A 16,611-nucleotide genomic window follows, 5' to 3' on the forward strand; every position below is an offset into this window, starting at 1 on the left:
AGGGCAATCTAGTTTGTCCTCTTCAACCCCAGGGGGTAAGTCGAGTGCCACCTCCAAGGGTCTGTCAATCGGCCCGATCCAGCTTGGCTACCTGCACAGGTGCTCAGGGTGTCCAGCCTAAACTCCGAGGTCGTGAGTCAGGGCATTAAGACTACCAGTCGGCCTGCTGATGGCTCAGCACCTACCAGTGATCTCTGAGGTTGACACTTCTACTTTGGGTGCAAGACTCAAGCTGTATCCTCCCATGTCTGAGGCCTCTCGTGGCTCAGGACATCTGTGCCCTCCCAGCCAGGGCGTGGCGCATGGTATTAAAATGGCAGAGGGGCACGTGGCGGAGCCTGCCAGTTCTGGCGGCCATCTTGGATTCAACTCAAGGCCCGCCCATGCTTTCGCTCTTTGAATGGGCTTTGCAGGATGATCCCAAGTCCCTTCCCTCTGCAAACGGCAGCGGATTGTACAGTATAGGCTTCTGGTCTCCAGTTGCCTCTCGGGTTTTTGGGAACATGCTGTTATTCCATCTCAGGACTACATCTGCAGCAAGCCAACACAGACGCCCTCTTGGCCGCGGCTAACCAGGAGCTGTGGCGGGAGCACAGGGAATTTCTGCCTGACCTCCCTTCGGACAAGCAAGCTTCCTTCAAGGCTGGTCTGGCAGATGCCCAGGCCATTGCGCAGGGCCTCATGGAGTCTTCGGTCTCCCACATCAACACAGCCAGCAGAGGGTCGTGCCTTGGTGTCAAGATGAGAAGGACGGCGTAGATGCACGCCACTAAGTTTTCATCCGACGTGCAGGAGCGGATGCTGGATGGGCATGGACCCTTTTCATTTGTCAACTGATGACGAGTTGACAAAGAAGAAAACATCCACTCACACCGCCAAGTCCTTGGCCATCCTGACAAAGTGTGGACAGAAATCCTGCTCTCAGTCCCAGGGCAGGACCGGGTTCAAATAAAGCTCTTTCTCCGGGTTCAAGTGGTTCTGGGACCGCGGTACACGGAGGCCGGACAGGTCATCCAGCGACAACAGGAGGAAGCAGCATAGGACGTTGCACTGACCTTTCTGCTCCCCCTCCTCTGCCCCCGCCTCTGATGCCAAGAAGTGGTGATGTTAAGGTCAGTGAACATAGATCGCCTGTGGGTGGCCATTTGACTCTTTTCCCGGACACCAGGAAACTTCTTTTCGACAGCCTATGGATCCTGTCCATAGTCTCCACAGGCTTGAGTCTTTATCTTCCTATCCCTCTACCATCCTCTCCTCCTCTTGGTCAGATTGGGTCCCCAGCTCTTATGCGGGAGTTCCTTTCGCTCTTGGAGGTGCAGGCGATAGAGCCAGTTCCTCTTTCAGACAGGAGCTCTGTGGACTATTCCAGGATTTTTGCAGTACCCAAGAACAACTTGGCTGGCCTGAGGGTTATCGTGGACCTGTCATTTCTAAATCTGTCTTTACTGCGGGAACGCTTCAAGATGATTTCTCCTGTGCCCAAAGCCGAGTCTGTGTGCAGGGGACTGGATGTGTTCCCTTGACCCAAGGATGCGTAGCTGCATGTACCCATCTACCAACCGCATTGTATGTTTCTGAAGTTCACGATTATGTCATACCACTTTCAGAACAAGGTGCTGCCCTTCGGCCTGAACTCGGCCCCTCTGGTCTTCACAAAGTTGATGAACACAGTGACGGGCCTTCTCCGCTTGGAGGTCCATCATTTGTACTCTTATTTGGATGACTGGCTGGTGAGGGAGGGGTCACCCCGAAAGGCTGGTGCTCTCCTGCCAGAGATTAGCGGATATCCTTCATCAGCTGGGGTTCTCCCTCAACTAGAGGAAGTCGTAGTTGTGCCCTTCTCAGAAACAGGTCTTCCTAGTGGTGATTTGGAACAGTACTATTCAACGAGAGGCTCCTCTCCCTCCCAAGGTGGTGGGGCACTTTCTGGCCAACTCAACCACCTTAGCATGGTGGTTCCAGCACATTCTGGGCCTGATGGCCTCCTGCGTGCTCACTGTACAGCATGCTTGCCTCAAGATGGGGTGCCTCCAGCTCCACCTCGCATCCAATTGGGACCAGGAGATGGGGTCTTAGTCGGACAGGGTCCCAATACCAATGCGCCTACGGCCCGATCTTCGCTCGTGATGGATGGCAATGTTTCAGTTGGAGCCCCCTTCACCCAACTGGACTTACCCTGGTGGTGATGATGGACTCCACCCTTTCGGGCTGAGGGGCTACTTTGGAGGGCTATGTGATTCATGGAGCATGATCCAGGACGGAAGCCCTCCTTCATATCAACCTGCTTGAGCTCAAGGCCTGGCCCTCAAAGTGTTTTTACCCCTTATCAGGAATAGTTCTGTTCTGGTATGGACACACAATTCTACTACAATGTTTTACCTGAGTAAGCAGGGTGGCACCCGTTCGCCCCTCCTCTATATGGATGAGATATCGATCTAGGAATGGGCCTTGATGGAGGGGATTTGGATTTAAGCAGTCCACCTCCCGGGGACAGCAATGCAGAAACGGACCAGCTGGGCTGCTTGGGGTTCAACACCTATGAGTGGGAGTTGCACACCTACTCCATGTTGCCCTTGTTCAAGAGTTGGGGGTTCGCAGACCTGGATTTGTTTTCATCCCCTCTGAATTCCAAGTGTCCCCAGTTTGCCTAACGGTCAGGACGGGGGTCACTGGGAGATGCATTCTAGATTTGTTGGCACAGCCGTAGGTGTTATGCATTCACGCCCACACCCTTGCTCCAACGGACCCTCCGCAAGTTCCGGGCTTCGGGGGGTTGAAGCCTCATCCTGATTGGCCCCTTCTGTCCTCCGAGACCCTGTGGTTCAAGCCTTTCGAGCCTATGGCTTCCAGTGCACATCTGTTTGGTGACACTAAAGACGGTTTTGGCTGGTCGCTCTCACCTCTGCACGCAGGGTTAGTGCGCTGCAGGCGTTATCCTCGTGCAAGCCCTTCACCACGTTTCACAATGACAAGGTCATCTTGTGCACTCACCCGAATTTCTTGCCCAAGGTGGTATATCCATTTCATATGAATCAGGAGATCTGCCTGCCGGTGTTCTTCCCAAACTCGCAGTCAGAGGCAGAGAGGGCCCTGCATTCCTTGGACCTCAAGAGGGTCCTCAAATGTTATCTCTCTCGGATGACATTTCAGGAAGTCTGAGGCATTGTTTGTGATTTTTGGGGGTTCCTCCCCCAGCTCTCAGGCTTCCCAAGCTTCCATTGCCCATTGGATGATTCAGGCCATATCAGAGGCATACATGGCGATGGGCGAACCTGTTCCTGAAGGGATTCATGCCCATACAGTCAGAGCCAAGGCCACGGATGTTGCGTTTCAGAGACATGCTTCTTGGGATTTTATCAGCAGGGCGGCTACTTGGGCCACTGTCAGTCTTCTGTAAGCACTGCTCACTGGACACCAGCTCCAGACGCGATGCAGAGATTGATGAGTCGGTTATGTAGAACCGTTTTGCTTCGTCGTCCTAAATATGAGGCAGGGTATCACCACTCCACTATATGTTCTTGTTCGTTGGAATCACCCACAAAGGTGGAGGAAAAGGGAGGGGTCGTATGAGTTATTAAAATTGCTCACCATAGTGACTCAAGTACGCATAGCCCATAGTCCCCTTTCCTCCATACGTCCCACGTGCCTTCCCTGCTAGTATGCCAAGGGGTAGTATGTACTAAGAGTAGCCAGGTATCTAAGCGTCCAATATGTTCAAAGGGGACTCAGGTGAGGCACCGGAGGGTGCAGCCTTGGCGGGATGCTCCCACGCCAGAGGCTACGCCCCACGCGCTATACTAGATTTAAAGGGGAAGCTCTATTTGCTCTGCCAAAGGTTCCAGTACCGTCCCCATGTTGGAGGACTCCCACAAGGATGGAGGAAAGGGGACTATGGACTATGAGTACTCTAGTCACATCAGTGAGTAACTATAATTATTCAAGAAACCCAAAATTATTTTCAATTTCTTTGCACGCTGGTCTTCACTGTATCTAATGGCAGCACCTTCCTCCTGTCCTGGAGGCTTGTCCCCTCATTATGGAGGAGGCTTCTTCACTAATACCTGATGATGCTAGTCTGGCTTACATTACTGGAGCAATCGTACACTTTCAGAGCTGACTCTTGTCCTTGGGAGTTGATGTGATGCCTCTTGTTGTGTAGTCTGGAAGCTCCATCATCTACCTTGTAATTGGTTGCTTATCAGGTGCTTTTCACTGTGCTACAGCAATCTGCCAGCCCTCCTGATACTTCATAGTTTGTGGGTAGCATGTGAGCATGGTTCAGGCCACTGTGTCCTTGACCCAGGCTCACTTGCATCCATCCCCAGTAATGAGCTGAGCAAGCCTTTCTCCATCACTGCGCCAAACTGTACTCACTTGGTGTGGCGGGTGTGTGGCGAGCACGCCCTCTTTTTTTGGCTTCTTCTAGGTGAGGGACGCACCCGAAATGAGTGAATCCCTATTCCATTCCAGATCCTTCTCTTACTAGTTGAAGACTGATTAGCCTGTTTGTCAGGCGCCAGAAGAACACTTCCTTTTCAGCTGAACCGCACTGCAGATATTAGACTGTGCAGTGCGTTGGGGGTGGCCAGGCAACCCGTTGAACTGCACTGGGTCCTGGTTTAGAAATATTAAATTGTGTAGCCTACTGAATGAAATGTTGAAATACATTTCACATCTACACCAATTAATCAGCAAATTAAACTCTGACCAAGCCCAATCAAAAAACACTTACAGTTGTAAACATTGCATTGGGAGAAGATAGGACACAATGAATCCACTGCCACAGGCTGCAAAGAAAGGATTCCAGACATAGTGAGGCATATAGCTGAACTAGAATGTGGACTCGATTTTTTTTTGTTTGGGCCATTAGGTGGAGCTTGTGCCACCTATAAGCTGAAACTATTGCATTAGAGCACATGTAGGGAGAAATAGCATATGAGTAGGGACACAAAGCTTGTAGGTGTTTGGTTATTTGCCCACCCATTGACTACCCATGGCCATGCTAATCCGTATGGCCATTCCCACCCAGTTCCTGCCTGCCCACCAACCAAAACACTGCTTCATGGGAAATCTTTGAGCTCCCTTTAATGAAGCCTTGCTATTAAACTTTGCACTCGAAGTACCTGCCAGTTTTTCTAAGCAGTCTTCTGAGAGTTAATGAATAAACACACTACTGGTGTAATAAAAATGTCTTAACCAGGTCTGCAATCAGCCGCACGATTTATAAGCATTATGCATGTTCTTCACTGAAGTCATGTTAAAAACAAGAATTGGCAAAACCCACATGTTTGTCTTGTATGTAAGTATCAGGCATTTGCCAGGCACTGCTATTAGATGCCCAGTCACTCACACCATTTTCTCACCTACTACCATCAATGGCCAGTTAATACAACTTTGGCAGCGCCTGGCACGCGCCTTTCCAATGCCTCCACAAAAGCACACAGTGTTGGCACTGCCAATGCTTGTTTAATGAATGAACAGGGTGATAAAAACTTTCAGCCATGCCATAGGGTTCTATGATGGCACAAACTAGTTGTAGTTTAATTAGCCATATTTACTATTTCTTACACAACTGAACAGTCTTAATTGTGTTTGCGATGTACATGCCCTAAAACCAAAAAGAATGGTATTTACATATTGTGATTTGTCCATATGCCTTATGCCAACAGTTTAGCTTCAGCCAACTAGAAGGAGAGTAGTCAAACATCACATACATGGTAGTATAGGGAATCACAGTCTCCCTTTCACTACAATCATAATAGGTTGCTTTTCTGTCAATTGTTTGTGCTTCGGGTCAACATTAGAATTGTATTCCTTGTACCGGTCAAGTGGCGCAGCGAGTGGAGCGCTCGCCGACATCCGTGCTGAGTCTGCTAACGCTGGTTCGAATCCTGGCAAGGGCCACACTCAGCCTGTCATCCTTCTGAGGTCAATAAATGAGTACCACACACCGTGGCTAATAATAAGCAGCCTCAGATACCTGAGCTATATAAAAGCGAAATTATTATTATTATTATTGTATGGTCAAATGACTATCCCTTGGCTCCTCAAGGGTTGCAAGGCTGCAAAAGATACTTTGAGTAGTGTTTTTTTTTGTTTTTAGATCTCTTTGAAACGTTACATAGTTAAGATGATTATGCAGTCTGTGCGAGGTTTTAAAACACGGGTGGGCTCCGTGCTGCTAGGAGTCGGAAAGCAGTCTTTGACATTTTACTCCAATACTTCTCCTAATGGCGGATAGTGGATACGTTTGTTGGAAAGGAGGAAGTACAACGTATTTTCATTCTGTTGAACAGGTAGCCTGTTGTGAGATTTTAGGGCCGAGGAAATGTGATCCTGATTTTAAGACTAGTCACAATGCTGGTTGCCCTTTTGTGAACTAATTACATTTCATTGTATGCGGTAGTCAGGGAGACCAAGGGGAGTGGCTGTCACAGTAATGCAAGTGCATCTAGATGAGCGCTTGTTCTAGTTCAACCATATTGTTCATTCCCAGGAAAGTGTGGTTTTCATTTTAAGCAGTGACTTGGCACTGAGCATTCTTTGTGAGGTTGGTTGTTGGTTTGGAATTGAAAATGAGTCCCTGGTTTTAAGCTTTGCTTTGTGGGGGTTGCAGAGAGGACCTATATTGGAGGGTCGTGTCAAAGGGATTTAGAGAGATGAGTATGATTGCATTCTTGGATTTATCGATTCAGTCCTTTGTGTATCACCCTGGCGTGTATGTGCCTGGGAAGCATTGGCAGCATTCTCCTATGCTGTATTGCATAGATGATGAAGAGATATCTGCACATTTCTGTTTTGCAAACATAGATGGCACGTTTGCTTCTACCGACGGTCCATGTGAGCGAATGCGTATGTGATTGCTTACCCTTGTTTGGCTTCGCTTTAGGTATTGCCGTGTGTAATGTGCCAGCAGCCTCCGTGGAGGAAACGGCAGATTCTACAATGTGCCACATCTTGAACTTGTACCGACGCACAACGTGGCTGCACCAGGCGCTGCGGGAAGGCACGAGAGTGCAGAGCGTAGAGCAGATTCGCGAAGTAGCCTCGGGAGCAGCAAGGATCCGAGGCGAGACCCTTGGCATCATTGGATTAGGTACGTACACTTTATTAAAGCCTATTGAACACATAATTGGGCATGCTGATTTGTTTAAATATGAACGTGTGTGACAGCATACATCAGCACAGACTTATTTATGAATTTCACTTCAAAATACTGAAAGAAAACAACTGTAATACTCTAGAGCTACCACTAGATAGCAGAATATGCGCATCACGTGACTGTGAACAGATAGAACATCACTCCTCCCTTCTTACTTTCAATACCCCTTCTCGTTCTCTCCGCTCTGCTAACCTTTTCCTACTCTCTCCTCCTCCTCCACCACCCTGCGCCCCCTCCCGCTTCCGCTCTTTCCAACTCCTCGCTCCCTTCCACTGGAACCGCCTCCTTCACATCCGCTCTTCTCCCGCCTACCCTTCCTTTCGCTCCTCTCTAAAATCTTATCTCTTTCACTCACCTCCCTAACACCCTGCGTGTCCTCTCCTTCTTCTCCCTACCCCTCTCTTCTCACCTCTGACTCCTGCTCTTCCTTACCCTCTCCATCCTAGCTACCTCCTTCCTCCCTACCCCCTGCTCTCATCTAGTCTTACTTTTTCCTCTCTTCTTCCTCACACATTCTTGCATTCCCTCTTACTCCCGCTCGTACCTCCACTAACATCTACTATTCCCTTGCACACCTCTGCTCCTCCCTACTCCCTCCTCACCTCTGCAATATTGTAAATTGTTCTTTATACTGTTTTCGAGTTGGGATTCAATTGTCATTTTATGCTTGCTGTATGTTACTTGTTCTCATGTAAAGCACTTTGGATTAAAGGTCTACATAAATTCAATAAAATACAAATACAAATACAAATTCCCTTTACCTCTGGTGCACAAAGGGGAGCAGCATTACACGTAGGGACCAGAGTTGTTTTCATATGTTCTCTCTCTCTCTCTCTCTCTCTCTCTCACTGTAAAATGTCCTTCCCTTCCTCCACTTTCCTGCTGTGCACCATGAAATGTCCACTCAAAGGCAGCCAACTTCACGTTAGGGGCTTGCGCATATCTCTTCTGTTCATGTTACCCATAATGGCATTTCTGATCCCAGCAGGGAGTGTCACTCTGTGTTATCTTCACCATGTCTTTCTTGCTTCCAGTGCAGATTGACCTTGTGTCACGATGTGCAAGCACTTTTCCATCTGCCTGCTTGCAACATATAGTCTGCTCTGATATCCCGGATGTGCATAAAATGCATAAACTGTCAGCTGCAGTCATCACTGTCTTTTTTGGCTACACACCCCCTATCCATTGTTTCAGATTTACCGCTTTCAAGATAATGACCAAATCATTCAATAAATTAAAATAACCTTTTCAAGTGAGCAGCACTCCATTGTGATTATGAAATCCTCTCACTTTTGTTTGCTTTTTGACCTTCACCACCTGTGATGATTGTGGATTCTTCCATTTTTGGTTGGGATTCTGGACCTTCAACCAGTGCCTGAGGCTGTCACGATGGAACAGTTGTCTAATTAATGTCATGGCACTGGCCAGTTACCCACCAAGTTCAGAACCAGCCAGACTCTAATTCTTGCAACTGCCCTGGTCTAACGTGTTGAATCAAAACAGGCAGAGAGGATGGTAACCTAGCAGTTGCACAACGAGGCCTCATTTCTTTGAGAACTGCCCTCACATAATGAAGTACATCTCTTAAATGCATCTAGGAAAGGTGGACAGTGTTAAGGAATATGATGCAAGTGCTAGAATTCAACACTGAACCGTATGATCTGAAAGAGATTTCTGTTTTGATAGTTGATACCGTAGACATGGACCTTCTCCCATCCAAAGACTCTAGTGAGTGTCGTTTATATCACTTTCAAATGGGGCGATCTCCGGACCCTCTGGAGTATAGTTTGGTAAACAGAGGTTATGTCAGTCATGCTTTTTTCTAGTTCTAATCCCTTCTTTTCAAATGAAGATCTGTCCTACAAACATTAATCCAAGCCATGGAGTAGCTGATTATTCATTATGCTTCTGAGCAAGCAGTTGAAGCACTTCTTCGTTAGGAACTTCTTTCGAGTGACTCCTGTGAATGTTTGCATCCCAGGTCTTTGCATGCACTGACAGATGTTCATGCTTATGTCCAAGCAGCATGTTGCCTACATTGGTAAAATCCTTGATACATAGTTGCACGTGGTCAACGATATCTCCCTTCAACAAGGGGACCATAACCAAAGTTGAATGGTGCATGAATATTTTAGCCTAAATTGACTTCTTTATTTACATAGTGACAGATGATTGTGGGCGGATTAGACCTTTTCATTTGGCTCTTTTTGGTCAGTTGTGTCAGACATTACAGTCAGAGTCATAATGTGACTAAATACTTATTTGCCTTATACAAATAGCTGAACTAAAACCTACATTTCTGACCCACATCCATGTGCTGTTTCGTTCATGGCTAGTTACTATGTGGCCATCGAGATGCTTTGGAATTCAACCCCCCATCAGCCCCAGCCAGCATAGTCCGTGGTGGACTTCATCAGAGGAGTCTTCCAACACATCTGGAAGCCCACATACATTGTAACCGTGAAAGTGAGGCTATGTGAGGCTCCATTCTTTGAATGTGATATTTGCTCCCATCAAACATAATTGCACATCACTATGATGAAGCTTTGGTCAATAATTCTGCTAGTGAACATTACTGACAAACTGGCCTTACTGGAGAAACACGCCATGCAGCTTGCACAACAGTCTTGTCCTTTCATAACCAACCCGAGTGCCTCAGGTTGTCAACAGACAGCAAACTCCAGCTAATGACTTAGAAATTGGAAGAAAGGGGCAATATTATTTCCTCCCAAATAATAAAGAACAAAACGCTGTAACATCTTGCCTCTGGACATAGAACACCAATAATATTACATTTAATTCAGGAAAGCACTTAAAAAGGTCTTTTCAAACAGACCTTCTCATAACAAGCAGTGTACAGAACATTTTAGCTGGGACTTCTTCCATTAAGCCATGATGCTTCGACAGTAACTTTTCATTTTGTAACAAACTGGCATTCTCAGAATTGCATGATTAGTCTAACTTCTCTTTTATCATGACATTGGTGGAGATGGAGCTCTGTGGGGACTGAAGAGACGGGCCATCAAGTGAAAGTGAAGAGTTGCTTGGCATGAGTAACTGAAACATATCGAGAGCAGTACTGGTGGCTGCCTGATTGGAGTGTTAGTTCTGACACACTCCAAACAGCGGGAGGTGTGCTCCGGTCCAAGGAGAACCAAGAATACAGTGTGTAGTGCTCAGAGTCAAGGATGAAGTATGCCTAAGAGCATTAGCAAACTGTGAGTGGTCGGAGTTAAGAGACAGACACAATGTTGGTAGATTGCCCATTTACTTTTATTCAAACAATAAAAGGGGTTAGAAAAATGACTCACTAGACCTAACACTATGATGGGTTTCCCTGCCTCAACAAAACTAACTAATGGACCAGTCGTTGTCAGGATGTCCACAATAAAGTTCTCCATCCTGTGTCCAAAACCTATTCTGACCCACTCTTAATGCTACTAAAGAGGCAACAAGGGGAAAACAAAAGTGTCCTTCGGCTGTTTTCTTTCTGCCTTCCTCAATTCCGATACACAAAGTTTCAATAAACAAAACAAAATCAAAAGTATTCAAAAACCATTTTCCAGAAATCTCAAGATTAGATTTTGATGGACTGCTTACTGTTGGGGAAGTGACTTTCTTCCCATGGTGATTGGCACTTCAATGCCGAGGGGGACAATCCACATCCTCTGGTCTTTCCTTTAGTGTGCTGCGTATGAGCAATGGTATATTATGGCTCTAGTTTGACTTACAGCCTGGTATCTTCCTGCCGTGGACTGTATATCTGTCAATCAACCCGGAACAGTTGGTTCACTAACCTGCCAAGTGTATTTTATGTCACTCTTTATTTACGCTGCCTTTTTCCTCAGGTAGCTTGTCAAAGCCACTTGTATCAATTTGTTTTATTTGGGGAGATGTGCGATGATGTCCCACTCTACTTTTTCAACAACATTTCATGCTGTCCAACTGGTTTTTAACCATCAGAATCACCTTCAATCCCCCCAGTCCACTCACCGACTGTACCTACTGATACTGGTCTGTTGTGAGCTTTGCTTCTCTACTGATTACGGAGTTGCAACGGGATCATGTAGAACGTGTTTTCTCTTCCCCTTCAATACACGTTGTAAGCACCAGATGCTGTAGCCTCCGTCTGGTGAGTTTTTCTCCCGCTGTGGTATCTTGTATGCCGGGTCTGTGTTAGCGATCCCGGTAGCATACTCTCCCTTTAGACGTCCTCTCGAACGATCTTGTTTGACACGTTATGCCATGGTCTTTGCAAGCATTTTCGGCACTCGCATACATTTCTCCTGCTTCCCTGTGAGGCTGTGGGATGTCACATATGAAAATGCTGCCACTGTCCTTATACCGGCGTCCCACTTTCGAAAGAGGCACACCCAATGCTCCCTGGATCGTTCTGTTTCCCCACGGTGGCTCTTAGATCGCTTTTGGTTATCTGCTGATGGCATCCGCACCGGCCAGCAGAGATTTCCTGGTACAAGTTTTTCTTGTTCACATTTCAGTCCTCCATGTTTATCTGTTTAAATATACTGACTTGCTGGTGAACACGCTACCCGTTCTTTTGCGGGTGTTGGTTTCTCTGTGATTTCTATCACTCAGGTTTTACTTCTCCGTCTCCTTAACTTCTCTCGACCACTTCCACAACTGCTTCTGCCTCTTCTACTCAAACAACGAACGCTTAGTTTGCGTCCTCTGTTATCGGTTGGCTGGTTGTCAGATACAAACAAGGGACTGGTATGTGGTTTATGGTTCTCCGCTCTTCTTTCAACTGTATTGGGCTTCTTCGTCCCAGTACTCATATTTTTGGTGATTGGATTTATCCTGCAAAAATACATATAGCTATACAGTAGTTTAGAGTTAGTAGTAGGGGTCATTGATGGAACCCTCAGGAACTTCCTTGATTTGGGTATGGGAGCATAGTTTCTTCTCGGACTGATAGTGAAGAGACCCACCGACTCATCACACAACCAAGAGCATAGTTTGTGTTGCACTAAATGATGGGAATTAACGTTCTCCCGCTCCCCAATGAGTGTGAAGGGCTTCTTTAGTCAAAAGAGAACAAATAATACATTGTGTGGTGCATAAACAAGTGCATTGACTGATGGGAGTTGTAAGTCCGATATGTACCAGTAGGTGTGAGGGGCAGTAAGGCTCACACCAAGAGTACTGCTTGTGGTGCTAGTCTGAAGCGATGGAAATGTTGATTGGCAGTCGTGGAATTAACAATCTAAAGCCAGAATAGTAGAGGACAATCTGACCAAGCTAAAAAGGTTGTGTAAAGCAACAACAAATCATTTTGACTCCTTTCACAGTATTAATTACAAATGGTGATATGGGGTATTAGAAATGTTCTTTCCTAAAATCGAACTCTAAACCACTGATGATCTCTGTTGATAATTTTGTTTGGCTGGTCATTGACCTGGTTTAACCTGCATACCATCATGCCAATGCAGTGCTATCTAGTCAGAGCTTAAAACCTGCTGGGCATATTCAGGCAGGGGACAGTTGATCTAGAGAAACTTATCGAGACCAGAGAAGATTACAAATATGTTCCCAGTTTGATCCCACCTAGACAATCAATGCTAATATAGTCCTTGTACTGCCATTGTGAGTCAAAAGTCATAGACGTTTCCTTAGTTAGGCCTCGTTGGTCAACCAGTGCTCTTTTACTTGCTGTTCATATTGGGACACCAATCAGCTGAACACAGTACTACAGAGTGGTCATATGAGAATGTTCTTAGTATTACTATTCTGTTTTTACTCTGCTTATTATGAATCATATATCTTAATATTGGGTATTCACGCGTACATTCTCTGCAGCAATGATGTCCTTTAATTATTGTTTTGCATATAATCAAGGTGATAATGACTAAAACTCATGGGTCACTCAACTCATGCAATTTGCTAGCATATAAACACACTATCTAAATGTGTGACTTGCCATTGCTCATCTGTCCACTCACCCCAGGCTATGCTGCCCTCATTTGCAGTGTTGAACAGCAGCACCCACTTGCCTCAATAAAAGTCACTCTGCGTTCTGAAATGCACACGGGTGCACAGTTGTCTGGCACATAACCAGCCATAAAACCAAAGCCAGAAGATCGGTATAGCAGAGGTCCCAACACTCACCAGAGGGGAAGCAAGCAAACAAGGTTTCTGAGTTCAAGCCTTATCACTGTCCCAATCCCTTTTATTTCAACCACTAAACACAAGCACTTATACAGAGATACTTTTAGTACACTCACTCGTTATCAGTACTCGATCTTCATATGGGTTTTTTGTTCTTTCCCAAGATCAATCTCTACATCACTGATGCACTCCTTTCCTTTTTTTGGGTCTGGTTAGTTAACTGTTTCAGCCCCCATAAAGTCATGTCCTCATCAATAAATACATACTATACAGTAAGTACTTGAAGCTAGGACTTTGTTAATGTTAAAGGATATTTGTACCGCGCACTATCACCACCTGAGTGGTCCCCTGGCGCTTTGGAAAAAGGGAAGGAGGGGAGTGAGTTAGCAGGAATAAGCTGGAAAAGTGCAAGGGAGCCGTGATGTGCTGTTGGCGGCCTCAGCCCGGTGGGCCCGTTGGCTGGGCTTGGGGTGCTTTCCGTTCGGTAGCCGTTGTGTACTGTTGTGCGGGTCTATGTGTGTTTTTGTTTTGTTGTTGCAGTGTAGTGAAGTGTGTGCAGTTTGTTGTGCTATAGAGTTGTGTTTGTGTTTGTTTAGAGTTTGAGAGGTGTATGCAGAGGGGTGAGATTGTTATTGAGTTGGTTATTGATTCATGATTGTACGCTTGGTCCAGGCTCGGTGAATCGCATGTCAATCATTGAATCACATTTCTATCTAGATGTGGCGCAGGCTAAGATTAAGGATTCCATCTAAGTGCGGCATATGCCAACAGTCATATTTCTATCTAGATCCGACGCAGCTAGGTTCAGGATTCTGACCAAGTGTGGCACATGCTAACATTTACAGTTCTTTCTATATGTGGTGCAGGCTAAACTTTAAGAATTCCATCCAAGTGTGGCACATGCTAACAATCACATTTGATCTAGATGCGAAACAGGCTAATTTTAGGAATTCCCTCTAGGTGTGGCACTTGCCAACAGTCATAATTCTATCTAGATGTGATGCAGGCCAGGTTGAGGGTTCCGACCAGGTGTGGCACATGCTAACATTTACAGTTATGTCTAGATGTGGCACAGGCTAAACTTAAGAATTCCATCTAAGTGTGCCATATGCTAATATTTACAATTCTATCTAGACATGACGCAGTCTATGTTACAGATTCCTTCTTAAGTGTGGCACATGCAGACATTTACAGTTCTATTTAGGTGTGGTGCAGGCTAAACTTAAGAATTTCATCTAAGGGTGGCATATGCAAAGAAAACCCATTTCTATCTAGATGCAACGCAGGCCAGGTTGAGGATTCCGACCAAGTGTGGCACATGCTAACATTTACAGTTATATCTAGATGTGGCGCAGCGTAAACTTAAGACTTCCATCTAGGTGTGGCATACGCTAACAGTCATATTTCTATCTAGATGCGAGATGGAGCCTGAGCTAAAGCAGATGAGGAAGGAGAGAGGCAAGGAAGTCGAATGAGGGAGAGAAGGGACAGCAGGAGAGCAGGATCAATCTGTGAGCTAGGAGTGGTGAGAAGGTTAGAGAAGGGGAGGTCTGAGGAGATTAGAACTTCCAGAGTATCTTAACATTTTTAAAACCTATCTAGGTACGACGCTGGATAATGTTCAAGATTACGTCTTGGTGTGGCACATGCTAGCATTCACAGTCCCATCCAGATACCGCGCAGGCCAAGATCAAGAATTCGCTTTGTGTGTGCAGATGCTAACATTCACAGTCCTATCCATATACGGCGCATGCTAATGTTGTCAATTCTAAGTGTGGCACATTCTAACATTCACAATTCCATCTAGATGTGGAGCACGCTAAGATTAAGAATTCCATCTGTGTGTGCAGATGCTAACATTCACCATCCTATCCAGATACGGCACAGGCTAATGTTGTCAATTCTAAGTGTGGCACATGGTAACATTCACAATCCAATCCAGATACGGCGCATGCTAATGTTGTCAATTCTAAGTGTGGCACATGTCAACATTCACAATCCTATCCAGATACGGTGCATGCTAATGTTGTCAATTCTAAGTGTGGCACATTCTAACATTCACAATTCCATCTAGATGTGGAGCATGCTAAGATTAAGAATTCCATCTGTGTGTGCAGATACTAACATTCACCATCCTATCCAGATACGGCACAGGCTAATGTTGTCAATTCTAAGTGTAGCACATGCTAACATTCACAATCCTATCTAGATACGGCGCAGGCTAATGTTGTCAATTCTAAGTGTGGCACATGCTAACATTCACAATTCCATCTAGATGTGGCGCACGCTAAGGTGAAGAATTCCTTCTGTGTGTGCAGATGCTAACACTCACAATCCTATCTAGATACGGCGCAGGCTAATGTCAATTCTAAGTGTGGCACATGCTAACATTCACAATTCCATCTAGATGTGGCGCACACTAAGATTAAGAATTCCATCTGTGTGTGCAGATGCTAACATTCACAATCCTATCCAGATACGGCGCATGCTAATGTTGTCAATTCTAAGTGTAGCACATGATAACATTCACAATTCCATCTAGATGTGGCGCACGCTAAGGTTAAGAATTCCTTCTGTGTGTGCAGATGCTAACATTCACAATCCTATCTAGATACGGCGCAGGCTAATGATTATTGCACCTGTCTATAGGTCAGTTAATATTGGCTTTGTGGACCTACAAATGATATGTAAAGCGATATATAAATGCCACATTACATAACATAGCAGTATGTTAGTGCGTAATGTAGTGCAACATTTATGGTGCAGCCAAGAATGTATTTAGGTTGGTGGTCACTAATCTCTTTAAGTATGCGTGTTGTAATTCTATGGCAGTCAACGTTATGGAGAGGCAAGCTAGAGTGGCGAGGGCTTTCTGGAGTAGAGTGATTGCTCTACCCCCCACCCATGCCACACTTAGTTTTGTTGGTGCGTGTTGGCTGCTGTCTTCCTTTACTTCCACTGCGGACACCTGCAGACACTTTCTGGAGCTGCCTCTGTGGGAACCGCCCTTTGCCCTGGGGCCCTTAGCCACAAGGGCTGCCAGGCAGAGGGCTGCCCTGGGGTGTCCTTAATAAGATTGCAGAGTACCAGTAAGTACCGGAGGGATGTTCTGGGTGGAGGGGGAAAAGGAGGTCCCAGTAAATGGCAAGGCCGTGGGGGGAGAGCTCGATACGGCCTCCCGCCACGTGCTTTTAAAAGCACACACATACATTTTTTGGCCTGCTATGGGGTGCTGGGGGGCCCACAACTCACCTGCCCTGGGGATTTTTCAGCAGTGGCTCCGGTGAGCCGCTTGCACCAGGTCAGTAGACCTGCGTAGGGTA

At 46.1% G+C, this 16,611-nt stretch overlaps 1 protein-coding gene across 6 annotated transcripts in view; it reads left to right on the top strand.

The window, feature by feature from the left end:
- The window catches only part of CTBP1 (C-terminal binding protein 1), a 1,060,098-nt gene that overhangs the window by 495,376 nt on the left and 548,111 nt on the right, over positions 1-16,611 (top strand). For all 6 annotated transcript variants that reach the window (XM_069632161.1, XM_069632164.1, XM_069632166.1 and 3 more), the window contains exon 4: positions 6,890-7,096. In XM_069632161.1, the coding sequence (XP_069488262.1) occupies positions 6,890-7,096 (207 nt within the window). The remainder of the gene's footprint in view (positions 1-6,889; positions 7,097-16,611) is intronic.

Source organism: Ambystoma mexicanum, chromosome 6q, assembly GCF_040938575.1.
Source record: "Ambystoma mexicanum isolate Mex_15411 chromosome 6q, UKY_AmexF1_1, whole genome shotgun sequence".
Taxonomy (NCBI): domain Eukaryota; kingdom Metazoa; phylum Chordata; class Amphibia; order Caudata; family Ambystomatidae; genus Ambystoma; species Ambystoma mexicanum.